This window comes from Felis catus, chromosome C2 (genome assembly GCF_018350175.1).
Source record: "Felis catus isolate Fca126 chromosome C2, F.catus_Fca126_mat1.0, whole genome shotgun sequence".
NCBI classification, from domain to species: domain Eukaryota; kingdom Metazoa; phylum Chordata; class Mammalia; order Carnivora; family Felidae; genus Felis; species Felis catus.
In genome coordinates, this window is record NC_058376.1 from 109402914 (window position 1) to 109425671 (window position 22758).

The 22758-nt window shown below is 41.4% G+C and overlaps 1 protein-coding gene across 5 annotated transcripts in view; it reads right to left on the reverse strand.

The window, feature by feature from the left end:
• MME (membrane metalloendopeptidase) overlaps nt 1-20969 on the reverse strand; it is a 99854-nt gene extending 78885 nt beyond the window's left edge. The window contains exons 1-3 of one of the 5 annotated variants that reach the window (XM_023260452.2): nt 20830-20969; nt 15716-15882; nt 14952-14987 (exon numbers count right to left, since the gene is read on the reverse strand). In XM_023260452.2, the coding sequence (XP_023116220.1) occupies nt 14952-14987; nt 15716-15872 (193 nt within the window). In that variant the 5' untranslated portion in view covers nt 15873-15882; nt 20830-20969. Of the gene's footprint in view, nt 1-14951; nt 14988-15715; nt 15883-16180; nt 16256-20306; nt 20468-20555; nt 20692-20829 lie in introns of those variants that run through there. The other 4 variants (XM_023260454.2, XM_023260455.2, XM_023260453.2 and 1 more) reach the window with 4 other exon arrangements.
• Between the last annotated feature and the right edge of the window lie 1789 nt (nt 20970-22758).

A 22758-nucleotide genomic window follows, 5' to 3' on the forward strand; every position in this document is an offset into this window, starting at 1 on the left:
TTCTTTGAAGTTCAGGAAAGCCTTGATTAACAAAAGAAACTTTTTAAAGAGATGGCCTGGGCCATATCCATCATGTTATAGTTGGCTTGCTTCTTCCTGCTTTAAGCATCAAGCGCTGAGGAACAGATGCACTGAGGGCTATTGGTTGCCTGCTAACTGATTTCAATTTGACTTCCCAATCATCTGGTCTGTGCTGTGGACCAAATCCCTTTTTTCAGGTTCACAGCTAAGTTCCTACTACTTGTTAGACTCCTGCCGACTAAAGTTTCTAAAAAAGATATTTTGGGGGCGCTTGGGTGGCGCAGTCGGTTAAGCGTCCGACTTCAGCCAGGTCACGATCTCGCGGTCCGGGAGTTCAAGCCCCGCGTCAGGCTCTGGGCTGATGGCTCAGAGCCTGGAGCCTGTTTCTGATTCTGTGTCTCCCTCTCTCTCTGCCCCTCCCCTGTTCATGCTCTGTCTCTCTCTGTCCTAAAAATAAATAAACGTTGAAAAAAAAATTAAAAAAAAAATAATAAAATAAAAAATAAATAAAAAAGATATTTTGGGGTGCCTGGCTGGCTCAGTCGGTAAAGCATGCTACTCTTGACCTCAGGGTTGTAAGTTTGAGTGTAGAAATCACTTAAAATCTTTAAAGAAAATAAAAATTAATTAATTAATTAATTAAAATTCAAAAAGATATTTTTATTTCTAAAATGTGACAATTCCAAGGCGTCTGGGTGGCTCAGTCAGGTTAGCATCTGACTCTCGATCTCGGCTCAGGTCATGAGCTCATGGTTCATGAGTTCAAGTCCTATATGTGGCTGGCTCTGTGCTGACAGCGTGGAGCCTGCTTGGAATTATCTTTCTCCTCTCTCTCTGCCCCTTTCCTGTTCTCTCTCTCTGTCTCTGTCTCTCAAAATAAATAAACTTAAAAAAATAAAAATAAATAAATAAAATGTGACAATTCCACTTTGTTTTTTTTTTTTTTTTTTTTTAATTTTGAAGGAAGATCGTGTCTCTGAGAAAGGTTTAAACAAACATTTTGTTTTAAGGTAAAAACTCACTGATTCACTTTGACTCTTCTACCTAGGCTAGTGAAAAGATAAATAGAATGAATTCATTAGTGATTCCGTCAAATGGAGTTCAACAACAACATGCCAGACGGGTGGTCCTCCACCATTACCTCTTGCTGGTTGCTGTTTACCCACTTGAATTATATAATTACATATGACAGCACGTGAGCCAAAAGCCCTAACCAGCGTGAACTAATTTCTAGCTCTGGTGGCACATCCTAAGACTCTAGAATCTCATTCCTGTCAGCATTTACCTCCATTCAGAAGGGTATCTCCCGCAAACTTTTCTCTGGAGAAGGAATGATAAGGGTGTGGGATGTGAAAGAGGAGAGCATTTTAAGTATTTAAGTATTAAATTAAGTATTTCAGTATTAAGCTCTAAGCCTTATAGAGTGCAGCCACCAGCTCTCTGCTTTAATCAGAAAGCCTTCCCCTGAAGCTCCCTGGCCTTCTGGTACTCTGAGACACTGAGAGACAAAACTAGCCTTCTATTATCACTACAGGTAGCATCCAAAACATTTCTCTTCACACTGCTTGTTTAGGCTTCTGCCAGTTGATCATTCCAGCATCAACTACCTTACCTCTTTAACTGTCTGGACATTCTTCATTGTTTATTAAATATTAACGCCTTGCTCAGTCTTCCCTTCCATGAAAGTTCTGCCATCTTCCCAGGTAACATCAGGGACTTTAGGGACCACCTCTGCTACTCACCAGCTCTAGAATTTCTGAACTTTCTGAACTGTCATGACCTTCACCTCCACTCCACATCAGTACATGCATTTTGATGGTAACATCCTGAGGTTGCCATCACCCAGAACAGTTCTACCTTTGAAATCTTCGACTTGAGTAACCTATGTGCCGACCTTCTGGTCCTTAGAAGGTTTTTCATTTGTTTATTCCCTCTATACCTGCTTTTGAACTTCACTGAGAGCTCACCTCGCACCTACTCTATTTTCCCTTTGTGTTTATCTTCTATCCAGCCTACATTCTTAGTGCCATCATTTAAACCAACATCTCATCACAGTATTTCATTCCCTTGCTCCCTGCAAATAAGCCTACCCTGAATCTATCCAGCTGCCCTCCAACTATAGGCTAAGATATTTAGTAGTGTATTTTAGGCCCACCTGGGTGGCTCAGTCAGTTAAGAGCCTGACTTTGGCTCAGGTCATGATCTCACAGTTCGTGAGTTCAAGCCCCACATCGGGCCCTCTGCTGTCAGTGCACAGCCTGCTTTAGATCCTCTGTACCCTCCCCTCTCTCTGCCCCTGCCCCATTTGTGCTCTCTCTCAAAAATAAACATCAAAAAGTAATATATTTTACACAATGATTCATTGACCGTCTCCTTTTTTTATTGTGAGCTTCTTGTAAGCCTGGACTTTGTGTTAAACACTTCTACATCCTCAGCAACCAGTGTAGTGCTCAATATCTGTTGAAGATATTATCAGTGGTGCCAGAAAATCCCAAAACTACCTGGGTTAATGCCATTTCAAATAATGGCCTTAAGCTTCACCAGGGTTATCAATCCTGTGCACAGTCTTTCTGCATACATGGCCCTGGCTGGCCTTCCCTTCCCCTCTATACACTGCCCCTTTTCAGCCTTTGATACTCTCACTTTCTCTGCCAGCTCAGGCCCAGCAGCAGACTTTGCTTCTTACTTCACAGGGAAAACTGAAGTAACTGGATGATAACCAACACACCTTCCTATCCTTCCCAGCCTCCAAACATACTTGTATTCAAGCCATCGTTGCCTCCTCCCCCGTAAGAGATGAAGAGGGGGCTCTCCTCTGTCTCGAGAGTCCTACCACCTTTTCCCTGGATATATCCTCTCTTATGTCCCCAGGAACTAGACTTATCAATTTTCCCACTTTCCACCTGAAATTTCAACTTCTTCCTCTGTGCTCCCATTTCTTATCAACCTTTCAGCTGCAGTAAACTCCATCAATCTTACTTTTTAACATACTCTCTTCCTTATGGTTTGGTGATTTTACACTTCCCTGGTTTTCCATTTACCTCCCTGACTCCTCCCCTTCTATCCCTTTTGGAAGTCTTCATTTCCTTCCTGGGAAATCTCAAACACACCCTCTGTATGCTGACGGTTCCTGAATCCTTATATCCAACCCCGACTTTGCCACATGGAAGACTTAGGAGTATTTCCAATCTACACTGTCTCGAAAGAGACTTTTCACTGCATATTAAAATCTATCCATTCTCTCCAACCTGTTACCAGTCAAACCCAGGCAACCATTAGTTCTCATCCCAGAGAAGTGGGCAGTAGCCTAGTTTCCTGCCCACAGCCATTCTTTAGTTACAGTTCTGATCAAGTCATGCTTCATTTGAAACCCTTCCTTCCATAACTTCTCTGGGCTATTAGTTAAAGGTAACATCCTGATAACATCCAGGTAACTTTACCATGGTCCACATGATCCAGCTCCTGCTCATCTCTGTGCCAACACTCAACACTTCCCCTCCTCATCCCCACTTTCGCATTCTCATACGCACCCTCTGTGCCTTAGCCCTACAGCTATTCCTTCAGTTCCTCAATATTGTCAAGCTATCCCTCACACTTGGGATGCAGAAATGTTATTCCCTTGTATGTATGGGTAAATCTCTTCCTCTCCCTCACCAGGTATGAGCTAGATAGGAGGCAAACCTCTGCTTAAAATCCTTCAGATCCTCCCTATAACATATTTATTTATTTTCCATAAGCTTTAGGAGGAATTACAACCCATGTAGTATGTGAACTACCCCAATTAATTTTTCCAATATCATGTCTTGCTAGCCTGGTGCATTTTTCCAGCCATCATGAATCATGTGCAGGTCCTAAACTCAACTCAGCCTTTGCTTGCATGCTGCATCTAGCCTATGCACATGCTGTTCTCTGCTCCACTGGTCTGGCAGTCTCTGACTATCCTTCAGAACTTAGTGGGTGACATTTCCTCTTGATAATGAGTTCCTGGCCCCATCACAGTCACTCAAGCTGCCCATTCCCATGAGTTATCTGGTCAGGTGTTCCTTTCTCAGAGTGCCTACAGCACAGTCTGCTTATTTCTGTCATAGCACTTACCAACACCATATGGTTATTTAGTTTATTGGTCTGTCATGCTGACTGGACTACCACTTTCCTGATGACAGGGGGTATCTGAGTTCATGGTCCTGAGTGTCTAGGAAAAGGCTCAGCATTTAGATGGTGCCCACTTAATGTTTTTGGAAAAAAATCAATAAACGAACAGAGGCATGGATAAACAAATGAATGGATGGATGAGGAAAGAAGTTGTCTTGTTCTCTGTGAAGACATCCCTGTCCACATTTTTCCAGGGAAATTCAGGAGGACATTCCAGGTTCAACTTCTCCATTACTAGTAGATAAAAAGGCCAGTGCCTCACCCACTCTAACTGAGTTTTCAGTGGGTACACAGCCTGAAACTGCACCTGTTAAAGCAACTATTTGGTTAACATATACCCTTCTTTTTAAAAATGCAAACATCCAGGTAATTCCTATATACCTTAATGTCAACTGATATACTTACAATGCTTTTCTTCTGACCCCTAACAGAGACCACTCCATTGAAGGAACAAGAACTTTGTGTGTCAGGGAGGAGAGATGGTTTGGCATGGGTATATTTTAAAAGCTTCCCAAATTATCCCAATAAGCAGCCGTAGCTGAGAATCACTATTCTTCAGCACTTCTCAGACTTTATTGTGCACACTATTCTCCTGGGGACTACACTAAAAATGCAGCTGCAGATTCAATAGGTCTGAGGTGGGGCCTGAGAATTTGCACTTTTGCAAGTTTCCCAGCTGATGCCGATGCTGATGCTGCCAGTCTGTGGGCCACACTTTGAACACCAAGGATCTAGTTATTCTTATTGCCACAGGTCTCTGGTTTATTTACTTTTGGGGTCAGTGAGTGGCGAGGGAAGGGATAACAGAGAGAGTGTGCAAGGGCAAGCATGGAGTAACTATGGATTCAAATCAGTGTGCCTGATGGTAAGTTTTGTTCTATAGGAAATGTGGATCTAAGTGCCCATTTCTGATTGTGCACACTTTAACTTATTCACAGGCGGACCTGTCATACCTTGTGCTACGATAGAGCACAGAAGCCAAGGAAAATGTTAATAAGGGATGACAAATTATAGACTATATAGACTATATAGAACTATATAGAATATATAGACTATATAGAACATTCTCTCTCTCTCTCTCCTTCCCTCTCTTTTGGTCACGCTTTCATCTTTAAAAATATGTTGATTGCTTTTTGGTTCTCAATAAATAGCCTAAACAGGGCATCTGCAACTTGCATGAAAAAAAAAACACATTAAATGGAATATATCCGTGCATTATACCTACGGTGCATCTCCATGAAGGATGTGTCATGTGAAATGGGCTATCATTATTAGTCTTTGCTGTTTCTCTGTAAAATGAGACACTGTAATTCCAATTTTGTAGATAAGGAAAATAAAATGCAGAAAGCTAAACTGACTTAATTAAGATCACATGCTAACAACACAGGATGTGGCCAAAACTTGTATCTTTGCTCTCCCATGCTAAGTTGGCTTAGTGGAAAAAGGAGCAGTAATCTTTCAAAAGACTGTGCCTTAATTATTCATAACACTTGTATCTCTTTGAAATAAAGCTTACTATTTAACATTCTTTCTTCTACACATATCTACTGCTGGAATTTGTCTATGTTCTATTCATCCAATTATTAACCTATTGAAATGAATTCAAAGTGGCCTTACAGGGATACATAAATTAACTCATATACACTGGATGGGAAAGAAAAAAGAGGATAGGAATAATGCTAATGAATCAAATGGTATACAAAGAGGTCTTATAATTACAAGGTGAAAACAAATTTGACTCTTGACTTACTAGCAGTCAAGGTGAAACGGGACACATTTCACAGAACCCATATGTGAAACCAACACATTTTTTCCAAGAGCAGGATTATTTCCAAAAGCAAACTGCTTTGCGGTAGACCCCATATTCTGACTTTGTTTCAGAAATGGCTGGCCTACCTTGCCCTATGATATCACATGCATCTCTGACACCCTCTGAAAGTGAAACCCCCGGTGCATGCAAACAATGCTTCCAATGTCCAATTTTGAATTTTAACTTCCTACTTGATTTTCTGTTTCCATAGACTTTCATCAATATTAGCCTAATACAATCCAATAATCGATACTCAAACTGAGAAGCTTGAGTTATTTAGTGAAGATTTGGTAGACACTTAAAAGGAAATGTAATCATTTTTAATTGCAAAAATGGGATTAAACACTTAATAGCAAGCAGAAGATCAAAATATAATTACTTAGAGGCGCCTGGGTGGCTCGGTAGGTTAAGCGTCTGACTTCGGGTCAGGTCATGACCTCACAGTTCCTGGTTTCAAGCCCCGCGTTGGGCTCTGTGCTGACAGCTCAGAGCCTGGAGCCTGCTTCAGATTCTGTGTCTCCCTCTCTCTCTGCCCCTCCCCTGCTCGTGCTCTGTCTCTCTCTCTCTCAAAAATAAATAAATTAAAAGCAATGTTAAAAAATATAATGATTAATAGATGGACACTGGAGAGATAAAAAAAGGGGAGGGTGGTTTTGTTTTGTCTGTCAATGGCTTTATTAAGTTACAATTTGCATACCATAAAATTCAACCAATACTTTTTAATAAATTATCCAGTTGCACAAAACCATCACTGTAATCCAACTTTAGAATGTGTCCATTACCCAAAAGCCTCCCTAGGGCCCATTTGCTGCAATTCCTGCCCCACTCCCAGCCCCAGGCAATAGCTGTTCTGCCTTCTGCCTCTTTAATTTTGCCTTCTCTGAAAATTTCATGTAAGTGGAATTGTATAATATGCACGTTTTCGTGTCTGGTTTATTTCACTTAACAATGTCTGAGGTTCATGCATACCATTGCATGTGTCATAGTTTGTTCCTTTTTATTGCTGTGTTGTATTCCCGTTTACAGCTATACCTTATTTTGTTCATTTACCTGTTGATAGACATTTGGGTTGTTTCCATGTTTTGGCTATTATGAATAATCCCATAATGAACAATCACACAGAAATTCTTGTGAGGACATGTGCTTTCATTTCTTTTAGGGAAATACCTAGGTATGAAATTGCTGGTCATATGCAAAGAGTATGTTTAACTTTTTATGAAAATCGCCAAATGCTTTCCCAATTGGTTTTTAGATACTCACCTGGGAGGTACTGAGGTATTTTTCCATTCCCACCAACAATGTTTGATGTCTCCAGTCTCTATATCCTCACTAACACTTGATACTCTTTTTTTTTTTAGTGTTTATTTATTTATTTTGAGAGAGAGAGAGAGAGAGCCCATGCAAGCAAGTATGAGTGAGCGGGAGAGGGGCAGAGAGTGAGGGAAGAGAATCCCAAACAGGTTCCATGCTGTTAGCATTGAGCCCAATGCGGGGCTCAATCCCACAAACTGTGAGATCATGACCTGAGCTGGTACCAAGAGTTGGATGCCTAATCAACTGAACCACCTGGGCGCCTTTATTTATTTATTTATTTATTTATTTATTTATTTTATTTTATTTTTTTTAATTACAGCCTTTCTGATGGTTATAAGGTGAGGGTATGTTGAATAGAGAGAATATATCCTGGTTTTCAGTCAGTCAGTCATAGGATAAAAACTAGTTCCTTCCCCCCACCCCAGGTGCTCCCCCCCCCCCCACACCTCTACTGTATATCCTTTTCTGAACAATCAGAGAGAATGAAATCTTTCAGGACTCAAGGGTTTGGGAACTGTCCCCTTATGAATTTTTAATTCTCTATTTTTCAATTTCCCTTAAATAATCTACTAATATTATCAACTTGATCTTCATATTATATCAAAGGCTTATTGGAAAGCACTTGCCACCCCACAGTTTGCTGAGGAACAGAACAAAGCAATACCTTGAACTACAGCCATACCTCTCACTCTGCAATGTTAAGTGAGGGCAAAGCCAGAGGCCTCATCCTAGCCAAAGCAGAGTTTATATCCACTCTCCTTTATATATAGGTGATGTTCACAGCTGTGAAACAAACCTTAGGATTCCAAATAAGCTTACCAGACATTGCTAAATTTCCTTCCCTTTAACCATTTCATTCAACTTATCTATGTTTTCCACACCTTGGCCATGCATTAAGGAAAAAAAATAAAATAATGGTGTACCACTGCTTAAATTCTACCCAGAAGGTAAGAAAAATATGTTACATATGTTTGTTTTTATCACATAATTGATTCCCTTCTTGGAAAGGATTTGATTGACAGATGCTAATTTTGACCGGGGAAATTTTCAAGGAAGTATTGCTACACAATAGTCGGGAGAATGGTGTGGGGAAAGCTGCCCAAAGCAAACTGCCACATGCCACATTTACATGAACAAAGGTGTGTCTCAGCCAGCTTTCTACTAAGATACCTGCTAGCCCGAAGGATTTTTCTCAAACTTAATTACAAAATAAAATAGCCTCATCTCCTACTCCGAAAGGTTGCTACACACCTGGTAGCCCTGAAGAGTCAGTCTGCAGTCTTTCTTGTACTTATCTAGTTGTGCCATTTTTCTTCATGGAGGCTTCATGGGGTGTTGACAGGCAAGAAAGGAGAGACCATGGCCAACAGTGAGAAACCTTTTCCTGTTGCTGCCAGGAAAAGGCCAGTTGGTGCCAAGATACTTCACCCAGGGCATTACCAGAATCTGACCCTTACAAAAATGAGCAGAAATTTGAAGGTTCATACTCTGCATATGAATACATTATCTCACCATGCTGAATATATCTTTCAAGTGAACAGAATGCCTCCTTTCCTTCTATTAATAATTAAGTACTTATCAAAAGTTTGCTTGGTAGGAAAAAAAAAGTTTGCTTGGTGAGTAGAGATTTAAAGGAAAGGAAATGAATAGTTCTGAGAGATTTTATCCAAGGCTTGATGCTCCATGAACCTGTCTCTCGGTGTCTCTCGGGCTACCATGATTATGCAGTATACAACCTGCACAATTGGACAGACAGTCTTTCTCTCTCTCTTGTGCATTGTATTGCTCATGTATCTTAACTTGGCTTCTCCATCCCCCAAAGAGTCTAAGACAACACTGTTAATATTTGCTTCTTTAAGACCACTCAATTGCAGTTGTATTTGATGTACTAAAATCACTGATGAAGCTGCTCACTGTCCTCAGTAAAATAGCTGTTTTCTGGAGTGGAGAGATATTTGTTCTCCTCCTTCTCAGTCTGGATTTAATTATCTCAACTCTCCGAGAGTCATCTTACGCCTCTTAGCATTAGGTTCTAGCAGGAGGGGAGGCAATCTGCTTTCATACAATGTAAAGACATTGGGTATTAAAAGTTTGATAGACTCCTAGTCTCCTTCGAGGCAACACGGAGGAATGGTCACCATTACGAGCTCCAGAATCAGGCTACCTGGGCTGGCATCCCAGGCCAAGTTTGTTCATTTATAAAAATAAGATATAATGGTACCTACCTCACAGGGTCATTGTAAGAATCAAACGTATCGATACATATAAACTGCTTATAATAGTGTCAGACAAATGACTCTTCAGTGTTAACTATTATTACTTTCTTTTATTATCGTCTCTTTCTATTCTATTCTATTCTATTCTATTCTATTCTATTCTATTCTATTCTTCTCCTATATTCTATTATTATACTCCCCTGTAAATCTACTTAACATTCCTTCCCCATACTCTATATCACACACCTCCATTTAGTAATAAAGCAGCAGCTTGGTGGGAAACGCTTGTGCATGTATGTATGTACATATTTTAATTCCTTACCAACAGTCTGAAAATAAAGGAATGATGGAGGGTGTATTAGAAGTTCCCTCTCACTGCTGTAACAAATTACCACAAACTTAATGGCTTAAAGCAGCACAAATTTCCTGTCGTACAGTCCCAAGAAGGGTTGCCAGCCCTGTACTCTGTCTGGATGCGGTAAGAGAGAACCGTTCCTTTCCCCTCCCAGCTTCTCGAGGCGGCACACATTTCTTGGCTTGGGGCTGTATCATTCCAACCTCTGCTTTCTGCACTGCTTTGGTCATATCCCTTTCTCTGATTCTACCCTTCTGCTCCCTTCCCCTTATAAGCATGCTTATGATTACATAAATCCATCCAAATAATTCAGGATAATCTCCCCATTTCAAGATTCTTAAGTTAAATTTGCAAAGTCCTTCCCCCCGACCACCATATAAGGTAACATATTTGCAGGATCCAGGGATAGGAAGTGGATATCTTTAGGGAGGCATTATTCCACCTACCACAATGGGAAAAGCACTGGATGAACTCTTGAGATCATTCAAGCCAGTGGTACCTAATTGGAGGTGGCTCTGATGTCCCAAGGGGACAATGGCAGTATCTGGAGACATTTTTTGGTTGTCACAAGTTGGGAAGGGAATGGTACTAGACATCTAGTGGGTAAGAGGTCAGGGATGTTGCTAAACATCTTATAATGCACAGGACGGCCTCCTCACCCCGACAAAGAATTATCCAGGCCAAAATGACAACAGTGATGAAGCTGAGAAACCCTGATGTAAAGCATGTGATTCCTTGAAATCTTCCGAGCTAGTAAGGTTACAGTACAATGGAAACCAGTTTCAGGATTTAGATGTATATGGAGAAGTTTGAGAAATCACAAGCAAGCTCTATAACTCCATGTTTTGACAATCTTATATAGTAAATAAGAGATGAATAACATTACTCATGCTTTAATAGTAGGGTTTTGAACACTACCTTAACTTGCTATTTGTTAAGTAGTGTTTCTTTTATTTTAGGTTGGTATAATCTTTCATACTGGTGCATTTCATATACATGTAAATTATCTTTAAGTATGTATTATAAACATAATTTATGTATGTTATAAATATTAAAACTCCTAGATTCTCAGATTTAAAGTACCTAACACCCAAACAGATTTCAAGATAATCTACATTTTTGCCTTCGTATGACCTGATATCTATCCCTTGACTTGAAAGGATCAGAGAAGTACACTTGCTATGACATCCTCATCTATCAAGAGAAAGACATAAGTTAGAACCAACTTTTACTTAAAGTAAGCACCTTGGCTCTCAATACCTACTTTTCCAATTCTTATCAATCTCTGTGCTCAGGGTTGAATTCTCCCAGTCTTTGTATGTATCTATTTTAATGCTTATTTATTTATTTTGAGAGAAAGAGAGATTTCAAGCAGGGGGAGGGGCAGAGAGAGAGAAGGAGAGAGAGAATCCCAAGAAGGCTCCATGTTATCAACATAGATCCCAACGCTGGACTCAAGGTCATGAACCATGAGATCATGATCTAAGCCGAAATCAAGAGTCAGACATTTAACCGACTGAGCCACCCAGGAGCCCCTCTCCCAGTCATTTTTTAAAAAAGTTTTTCAATGTTTATTTTTGAGAGAGAGAGAGAGACACAGAGTGTGAGCGGGGGAGGAGCAGAGAGAGAGAGACACACACACAGAATCTAAAGCAGGCTACATGCTCTGAGTTGTCAGAACAAAGCCTGACACGGGGCTCAAACCCATGAACCGTGAGATCATGACCTGAACTGAAGTTGGACGCTTAACCAACTGAGTCACCCAGGCACCCCTCTCCCAGTCTTTTTAAAGCAATCTAGAAATTGTTGGTAGGAGACCTTATATTCTTTTCAACATCTTTTTTTCCCCATGTTTCTTTTCCTTTCCATTCACTGCTCATTCATTTTTCTTTAATACTTTTTTCTGTCTAAGAATTCCCCTAGAATTTTGTTAATTTGCAGCAACTTTTTTTAAGTTTATTTATTTTGAGACAGACAAAGAGTGCGAGTGGGGGAGGGGCAGAGAAAGAGAGAGAATCTCAAGCAGGCTCTGTGCTGTCAGCACAGAACCCACGTGGGGCTCCAGCTCACGAAACCGTGAGCCGAAATCAAGAGTCAGATGCTTAACCAACTGAGCCACCCAGGTGCCCCAATTTGAGCTGCTAAAAACAGTAGTTGTATCTTTTATGGCAGAAAAGGTTGACTAACAAGCAGGGAACTGTGGGTGTGTAAGTGGGCACGAGTGTGAATACTGTATCCATAAGGGTGAGTTTCATCTTCATTTTTCCCCCCAGGAAGAACAGTAACTAGCAATATGAAAGTATTTTAACAGCTTGTAAACAAACAGAGCCAAATAAAGAAGATGACAGTTATTCAGCAACTTTGTTTACCACTGACACTATTTCTATTGTATACATTTCCCTGCCAAGGTACAATTCTATAAGGTGTTTTACATTTGGTATGATTTCTAAGCTACAATGAAAGGATACATGTTAAATATGTCTTAATGAATTGAGATTTCCCAAACACCACTTTAAGAAAAAAAAGCCAAAGTCCAATCCCTAAGCAGTAAATCACACCTAAGATTCCAGATTCCAGATATCACATTGCTAATTGGGGTAGGTACCACTAGATGAGCCTGCCCAGCCTCTCTATGTCTGCCTAGTTAAAAAATTCCATTTCTTCACGGTACCCAGGTAGCTCAGCCAGTTAAGCATCTGACTTCAGCTCAGGTCATGATCTCGCGGTTCATGGGTTTGAGCCCCATGTCGGGCTCTATGCTGACAGCTCAGAGCCTGTGTCTCCCTCTCTCTGCCCCTCTCCCACTCGACTCTGTCTCTCAAAAATGAACATTAAAACATTTTTTTAATTCCATTTCTTTGTATTAAAATTAAAGAGAAAGAGAATGAGAGACTAAGTGTGAAAGAGAACCTATAGATTAAGAGACTTAGAAGACATGTCAAGTGTATTAAGGACAGAGAAACTTGGAGACAACTAGAAGTCAATACATAAGTGGGAGTTTCTCAAAACAGGGTAAGAATGAGCATATAATAAAAGAAAAGTGGGGGATGAGCAAATGATAACTTTGACAACTTGGGCACATACCAACTCTGGCACAGTGCCCCTGGACATCTCCCAACCAAGGGATCTGTGCAGCCACTTTCTGAGGAACAAAGAAACTTCTTTTGTTTCTGGAAAGCCCTTGGGTGGGCAAGTGACTGTTAGTATGTTGAGCAACCAGTGGCTAATGTCCCAATCAGGCCTCCCTCCAGTCACCCACATCATATCTCAGGTGTCCTGTCAGTGCACATGAGATCCCGAGCAACTACAGCAATAAAAACATCAAAAAGCAATATACAGAAGAGCAAAGGGCAAACATTCAGAACATTAAACTATCACCTAAAATCCCAAGATATTTTCTCATCATTATTTTGCAAAGGTCAATGCATAACAAAAACCCAGATAAAACCATCTAATAGGAAATGGTTCAAAATCATTTGGGACAGGTTATTTCTTAGAAGACATGTGAACATTAGAAAAGAGGTCTAGAATCTCCTGACAAAGGAGACAGGAGGTAAATAGTGTTCATATCCCAGGCTGTTGTACCCAGCTACCACCTTCTTCTTGTCAAATGCTCTTCTCTTTTTCACCACTCTCTAATTGATGTGACAGCTTATAACTCCACACACTTTCTCGGTTCCCTTCTCTGACTTTTCTATTCCTTGTACTCTAACTCTTGATGTCCTCTTAAGTTCAGCCCTTGTAGCTCATCTCCTTTTAAGAACCCAAATACCCCACAAGGCTTCACCTATCGCTCCTGGACAGATCCTAAATGACCCACACGAGAGATCTTCCTACACCCCATCTCTACCCTCTTGCGGTCTATACCCACTTGTGCATAACCCCTGGCTTAGACCCAACCTGTCCAAATCCATATTAATCACATCTCTCCCTTAAACAAATTTACCTCCAAACTTCTCTATTTCTGTGCGCATGGTTACCATTTTCCTGAGTCCCGTAGATTTTAAAACTTGGGATCAGATCATTTTTTTTTCTTTTTTTAAAGTTTATTTATTTATTTACAGGGCACGGGAGGGGCAGAGAGAGAGAGAATCCCAAGTAGGCTCCGTACCATCAGTGCAGAGCTGATGCGGGGCTCAAACTCACAAACCGTGAGATCATGACCCAAGCCAAAACCAAGAGTCGGATGCTTACCTGACTGAGCCACCCAGGTGCCCCAAAACTTGGCATTATTTTCAGATCATTCATATTCTTCACTTAGCAATACTGTTCCACTGAGTCATCCAATTCTCCCTTCATGTGGTCACAGGGCTCTCTCATACCACTCTAAGCTGCTCCTCAAGGCACCCCTCCATTACAGCAGCAGTCCCTACCTGCCCACCCTCTCTGGCTCATCACTTTTCACTGAACCTACCCAACCCCGCACTCCCAGAATCATCTTTCAGCTTTGCCTTACTGAATGATCTGTCCTGGAAAATATCCGTTTCTCCTTCATTACAACATCAAAGCTAACACATGCATTTCCAAAGCTCTCCATCACGTGGCCCTATCTATCAAGCCTACATAGTCACTGTTTCTCAACAACATGATTGATTCCTGTTCTCTGTCCTTACTTGGAATTCCCTCTTCTATACCTGTACTTCTAACCCTTAGCCCATATCAAGGCCCCTCCCAAATCTCTCTTCTCCAACTGGCTTTACGGACCACACAACACTCCCTTCTTAGTTCATGCCCCTCTGATCACCTGCATCGAGAAGTCAACATGATCATATGATGCTCTTGCCATTTCAGTGTGTTGTCTTTCTCCAACTACCTGGCAAACTCCAAGAAGCTAGAGATACAGTCCTCTATCACCCTTACCACACACTCCAGAGCTGGAAAGAGCAAATTCTTTTTTAGAATAAACTAGCTAATCAACCTAGTACTTAAGTACTTTTGGATTTTCCTTGACTATAAATAAATGATCTATAATAAATAAAAGTATACACAAAGGAAATATAGAGATATTTGTCTATTAGCATTTGATTTTTAAATGTTAATACATTACTTGAAAAACTATTCCATTTGAAAACCATCTTCTTACCTGATTTTATGCAGTCTGACGACTTGCAAATGCCATCTAGAAAAAGAAGGGAATATGCATAAATATCTGCAATGCGGGTTTGTAATTTCTCCTTATATTCTGTTCTTTCAAAAACTGCCAATTAAATAATAAATTCCTTAAAGCAAGAACTAAAACCTGAGTATTGTATGTCATTGCCAATAGTTAGAAAGAACATAGAGAAATAAAATAGGTAAATCCTAAATTTAAACACTCTATTGTGAAAAAAACCAATTTATTGTATCATCGCTACTCACTAAGCCCTAGATCTACTAAATTGAAATAATCAGTTGTTTTAGTACGGTAATCTTTTTTTCCCCCCTATTAAGGAACCAATCTTTTCTAATCCTTATTGTGAAAACTGCTAAGACTCAAATTAGACCTCTTAGATTCCTGTGAAGCCCTTTAGAATTTCAATGACACAACAAATTTCACTAATTGAAGCTGGCCACAAAATGGTGTATACTTTAATCAAATAAAATTATACACTAGAATCCTTATAAAATAAGCATGAGTGCACTAAATATACTTGGCAATTAATAACAGCTCAAACATAAAAGACATTGTACTTTAGTCAGACTTAACCGTTTCGACATATTGATGTTACATTTTATGAAGAAAACTTTATACCACCATCCTTAAGTATCTCTCTCCATAACACATTTGCTTGGTAGACGAAAAAGGCGTAAGATGAAGATTTCACTCTCTTGTGCATTTTTGTGTGCACAGGTATGGGAGTCACTCACCATCATAGGTTGCATAGAGTGCGATCATCGTCACGGCGATGATGGTAAGGAGCAGGACAAGGACGGAGAGACTGATCTCCAGTGAGGTCCATCGTTGTTTCTTTGGCCTTGGAGTGTTGATATCAGTTATATCCATCTGACTTTCTGATTTGCCCATCACCTAAAATCTGGAAAAAAAATTTTTGTTAAGTCTTTAAATACTACCAACAACAAACTAATACGTAGATAAAAAGAAGAGAAAATGTATGTACAACTTTCCAAATGCTAATGTGGCTAGATAAAAGTAAATGACTAATTAATTTTAAGTAAGAAATCAAGTTCTGCTGTTGTTGAAAGTCAGAATTTTGATTCTGAAAACAGAGTATAGAGCCAATGAATTTGACATGATCAGTCACAATTTTTTTTTTTAAAATAACAGTAAAGATCCAAACAAAATTAGACAAGAAGACTTAGCTAAATACTCACATAAGATTCCTATGGCAGTTCATAAGCAAATAATTGCTGTACCATCATAAAGCAAAGTTTTAAACTCACCCTTCTGAACTTTGGACAACGTCAAAGGTGAATTTTATATCTTGCTCCAATGGTTTCCTTCATAAGCATGGAAATCAATGACTAATACTTTGAGGTTTTGACTAAGCAGTAATTTGAAATATGAATACAGATAAAAACAAAAAGGAACAAACACTTGTGATAGCTTATTTTTAGTCTTTTTTTTTAATGTTTTATTTATTTTTGAGACAGACGGGGACAGAGCATGAGCAGGGGAGGGGCAGAGAGAGAGGGAGACACAGAATCTGAAGCAGGCTCCAGGCTCTGAGCTGTCAGCACAGCTCAGAGCCTGACGCGGGGCTCGAACTCACGAACTGCGAGATCATGACCTGAACCGCAGTCGGACGCTTAACCGACTGAGCCACCCAGGCATCCCTTGTTTTTAGTCTTAAAAACAACTTTTATTTTCACAAGCTCAAAATTACAGCTACTGCTGATGTGGGTATCTATTAACTGGTTAGACAACATTCTGATGGTCACTCAGTGAACCAAAAGTCAGTGGTTTACACCCAGAGATAGCGGTTAACCTTAATCACTGTTTCTTCATGCGACTGAAGAAGAAAAAAATATATGCATTAAAAAAACCCTCCTTGCAGGTCAGGGTAACAATTGTTAAGATACTTACTTAACTTATATTTAAATTAATATTAATACTTCTAATAATAGCTGACATTTGTTGAGTGCTTCCCGTGTGTCAGTCACTGGTTCTTAGTGCTTTACCTGTGCTGATTATTTTAATCTTTGTAAGGTGGGTATTAATATTCCAATTCTATACTTTAGGAAACCGAGGCACATAAAACTCAGAGAACTTTCCCCACTACAAAACTAGTAAATGTTCTTTACAGAGAACACATTTGGTCACTGTTTGAAATAAAAATGTATCATATCATCACACAATAAAAGCTATTTTAGATCTTATTGCAGAAGTTTTAGAAAGGGGGAGGGAAGTTAAGGGGATGAAAGCCTAAATATTAAATTTCATTAGGTTTCTTTTAGAGCCCTCGTGGTTCTTTATTCACCATCCACCAAAGCTCCAACTTCAATTTTTCTGCATGACTGTAGAAAAGGGCATCATAAACTAACATATTAGCTGTTTATAACTTTATACCAATTAAGCATATAACTTAGTTCCTAGAGGAAGTGACTCCTCAGAAATACTCTTAAAGATCTTTGTTGAACACCCACAATTTGCCTGATGGTATGTTTTGTGGAAACTGAGGCACAGGATAAAGTAGAAAATGGATTCTACATTTGAAGTGTGGACTGGGAGATCCCACTGATAGCTAGGAATTTAATCTCCCCAGTGAGTTATTAATAAGTGAACCACAGCTGGACTTTAGAGTTCTGGATACAAAGTCTTAAGCACGCTGTCCTCTTGATTACAGGAGGCTATAACCAAGGACAGACTATCAAATAAAAATATTTTATTAGACCATGAAAACTGTGTCTGCTCAATAAAAGTGGGATGTAATGTACCTGAATGTTAAAATGTCTTACTTAATGGTTATGTAACTCATGTTGGCTTAGTCTCACAGACCCTGGGGTTATGATATGGAATTGCATTGATCGTGGCCCTTGGAGTTTTAATACAGATGGTGATTGGGGAAAGAAAAGATGGGACCAAATTTAATACTTGGACACCATTCAGAGAGGTAAACAATAAAAAGAATAATTTTCCCAGTTTCCCCAGAAGAATTCAAGAGTGGCGTAAACAGCATCTGAATATTAATCACATTTGCCTTGCATGAGCATTTGTCTTCCTGCTCTAATATTTCAGAAGACAATCTAGCCAAGTTTCCCTGAAATAATATGATCCACTTCTCATTAAAAAAAAATTTTTTTTAACATTTATTTATTATTGAGAGACCAAGAGACACAGAGCGTGAGCAGGGGAGGAGCAGAGAGAGGGGAGACACAGAATCTGAAATAAGCTCCAGGCTCTGAGCTGTCAGCACAGAGCCCAACATGGGGCTCGAACCCACAAACTGTGAGATCATGACCTGAGCCGAAGTCAGTCGCCCAACCAACTGAGCCACCCAGGCGCCCTGATCCACTTCTCATTTTAGTTCTCTCTGAGAACAACAATCAGTTTCTGTAGTAAAACTTAGGGCCAGGAACCAGGGTAGCCACCGGGTTAAATTAAAGGTGCTCTTTGGCTCCACCAGGCTTCCAACTTCAGAAAACTGGTAGGCAGGCATGTCTTTCTCCCGTCCAGGTTACTTTTCCCTCACTTCTCCTTACCCTTGAGACTGGGGTACGGAGGCAGCTGGGCTTTTAATGGTTCTGCACCTAAGACTGCAGAAATTGTTACAGGGAAATAAAGGCAGTGACTACAGCTGTTAGCCCTTTTACCTGCATCAAAAGAATATCATCTTTGAATCACCTGCAAACCCGCAATCTGCCCCTCTTGTAAACACGCTGATTTTTTTTTTTTTTTTTTGTCTTTTGCTCCTAAGTAGCAATTTTGAACAGCACTGAGCAAAAGGAGAAATGATACAAGTTTAACTTCCTGGTTAACTTTGCCATTCATTTCCAGACACTTCTGGTGGATTCACTATGTTCCTATAAGAAAACAGGAGCCAGAATCTTGAACACCAAGATCAATCACCAACCCCCTAGATACAGAATATTCAAGCCAACTACACCCAACCCCATTTTAGAGAAGGGAGGGAAGAGGGCAAAAGGATACAAAAAAAATTATAAAGTTGATACTTATAGTTCCATATAAAGCAGGATATGCCCCCCACCCCAAAATACCTACATGTTTAAAATAGTACATCTCAATTGGAGATATGGTCAGAAAGTTTCAACCAAAAAGGAGACACTTCCAGAGGAGAGAACAGAGAATTAGGAGATCTAACCCAACAAGAAATCTGCCAACTTCAGCTAAATAACATTACCAAAAGAATGATTATTTTGCTTAAGTAGAAACAGCATTCCAAAGCAATATAAAGCAGCAATTCTTACACCAGTTGAGAATAGAGTCAAATCAACCTACAGGATAACTGCTTTGTTAAAGGGAAGTCTATAAACCTAAGCGATTTTCATCTTCACAGCACCTTCCCACATTAGCATTTCTGCAAGTCCCTGAGGGTACACTACTAAAACAATCTTGTGTTATGGAAACTGAGGCACAGGAAGCAGGAGAGACAGGTTGCATATTTAGGCTGTAGCTGCGGAGGCTGAAGAGGCAGGTCAAGAGAGAAACCATCTCCTTTTTTCCCAGGACATTACTGTATAGGTGTTCCCGGGGGTCTGGACACAAAGTAACAACCACATCACTCCCATATGCCGCGCAGCTATTCAACAGAAGTCACAGCAGCGAGTTCAAGAAAGTACCGGACAAATTTTTCTAAGTGCTGGGGCCCAGAAATAAGACAAGAGTGAAGACGCTGCAAGCCTCCAAAGCCGGCCTGCCGATTGGCAGCTCCCCAATGCTGACACTGCACGTCAGGTACTACTTTCCAGTTTAATAAAATTACCATTTGCATCACCTATGGGGGAGGAACAGACTCAATCAAGTGGCTAAAGAGGAACGTTTGGTTGCAATTACCCTTATTTTCGAATAATACAAATACACTGAGGCCAATGAGGTAAGAAAACTTTCACCTACCTAGGAACTCCCCCCACTGCTCCCGCCAACCAACCCTCTGTGATTTAAGCACGCTATCAGCATAAATTATATAATAGCAAGCTAAGGTTAAGGCAAGATGAAGAGCTAGGGTAATGAAAGGATCTTCAGGTTAGGAAAAGTAAAAACAGAAAAGTGAGTTACAAATGAGAAAATCCGATAGAAACCAAAATGAAAACAAACCTTGCTTTAAAAAAAAAAAAAAAAAATCCGTGTCTGTAACAGCGGAATGGCAAATTCCCAGCCCCCAGATCAGACCCCCTGCAATTTGGTAGCGCTGATCCCGGCAACCAAACATAACTCCCCGAGGCAGAGGCTGCAGGGAGCTGTAGAAATGAACCCGAAGACTCGACCCCACATCACTCGCAGACCCCTCCTCCAGGTCACCCTCTTCGCCCCTTCCCTCACTCTTCGAGTCCCAGATGCGGCACCTTCCCAGGGCACGCCTCCCTCGCCCACGGCCGCGGGGTCCCGGGCGCTCGATTGCGCCGGAGCCGAGCCGCTGCCCCTGCTCCGTGCGCCTCCCGGGCGGCCGCTGCCCTCGGTCGGCTGTGCCCGCCCCGTGCCCGTCCCACCGGCTCCCACCGCCCGTGCTCTCGCGCCCTTCGGACCCTTCTCCCCAGCTCCCAGGTGCGGGCTCGCTCTCCCAGGACTCACCAGTGGGATTCGGGAGAAGTTGGAGGCTGCTGAGCAGACACATCCCGACCAATGAGCGCGCGGGGCCGGGCGTGGGGAGCCCCGCCGAGCGCCGGTCGGTCCGTGCGTCCGCCCCAGCGCGCCCCGAGCGGCGCGGGCTCCGGGCGGCGGGCGGCGGGCGGCGGCGGCGCCGAGCGAGGCCGGACTCGGGGGAGGTTCCGGCCCCGCGGCGGCCCGGGCCGGAGGAGCGAGGGGGAACCGGGCATCCCTCGGACCCGCACCCGGAGGGACTCACCGTGGCCTCTCAGCGGATCCCGCGCCGGGAGTTGGGCGGCTGCTCCCGCCTGCGCGCGGTCAAGCTTCGCCACTTGCACATCTCCGCGCCCCGCGCGTCTCGGCGCTCTCACCGCCCCCCCCCCCGTCCCCCCCGCCGCAGGACGAGCGAGAGGAGCAGTTCCCTGGGTGACCTGAAGGTTTCCGCTAGGTCTCCCGAACCCTGTCACATCGTGTGTGGGGGCCGGGTGTGCGTGCGTGCGAGAAAGCCCCCCCACCTAACCCTTCCCAAAAGGGCTTTGCCAAACATTCTTGGAATTGCTTAGCGTCGGGGCTTTCAAGAAAACAATGCATCGCCTCTTCGAGAATGTGTAGTGCTGATGAAGGTTCTGTTACTCTCCCTAGTCAACCTGAGACCAAAATGATTCTCTTCTCACATTCTTCGTTCGCTCTCCTTCTCCTCCCTCCATCCCAGCTTCCTTCCTTTCCTGTTTGTTTTGTTCTGTCCCTTCCCTTTTTTGTTTCCTTTCTTTCTTGACCCCTCTCCCTTTTCCTTCTTCCCGTCTTTCTCCTCCTCTCTCCTCTTTCTTCTCTTCCTTTCTTTTTCTTGGTCCGACCAAAATGATGTCAAGAGCTATATTCTGTATTGAAACTCCCCACTCCCACCTCCTGACTCTTGGGAATCTAGTGATGTGTATATCCAAAGGCTTGGGGACCGGGAGCGAGAGAGTCACAGAAAAATAAGCGAAGGTGTGTCTGCCTTCTAAAATTAGCTATAATGTGTCTGGACCCTTCTCGTTTTCATAGAGCCAAGTAGCAGCACAGCATTCTCATGTAAGACATGCGAGTCCCCCTCAAGGAAGTTTAAAAAAAATACTTTTTGCACAAAGGCGATTTCTCTATAAAAGCTACCTTCAGCAGCTCTAAGTGTCAAGGAGCTCAGAAGAACTAGACCTCCCATATTGGTGTGGTTTGGGGGTCTGGGGGTTTTGTTTTGCTTACAAGATTTTTAGTTCAATTATGCAAGGCCATGGCTTCAACAGTGTCCTTTTCCTTTTTCAAATCATGTCTCATTGCAAACACAGACACACACACACACACACCCTGAGGAAGTCATACTGAAATACAGGTGACTTTTCCTGAACTCGCAATTATCTGTTTTTGACATCAAGTAACTGACAGATTTTACATTCTTTCCGTGGTAGACCTGAAAGGCAAGGAGAAATAGTAATACTTGCTAATGAAATAGTAAGTGGGATACAATTTAGAGCATTTTTTAAGAAGTTAAAATAATTATTAAATAACTAGATTAATATACATCAATCTAATATATAGGCTTCAAAAGAATTCTCTCCATATCTCTATGCTTTACTCTTGTCTGGTTCACGCGTTACACACCACTTAATCCTCATGACAACCCTAAAATATGGATGTAATTGCCCCATAAATGAGCATAAGGAGCTTGGCCAAGTTAAAACTACTGGGAACTGTTTCAACTGGAATATGAACCCAGTTCATTTTTTTTAAGATCTGATTTTTAAGTAATCTCTGCACCCAATGTGGGGATTGGGGATTGAACTTACAAACCCCAAGATCAAGAGTCTCCTGTTCTACCAACTGAGCCAGCCAGGAGCCCCTGCGTCTAGTTCATTTTTGATTCAAATGCTGAGTTACAGTTCTCCTTTTACAGGAAGGACTGAAGCATAGGTACGTGATTTACTAAAATTCATTGTGTGAGAAATCTTGTTCTTCTAACACTCTAGTGCTTAATTTTTATTACTTTTCAGCTAAATTACCAAAATGTTATTTCAACCTTACATAATCAACAATGAACTACAAGCAGTTAGAAAAGTCCTTTTTTTTTTTTTTTTTCCCATGTAGCCAGGCCTCAGTTTCTTCACGGGGAGCCCCATTATTAAAAATGTAATATGTTTCTTCTGATTAACATAAT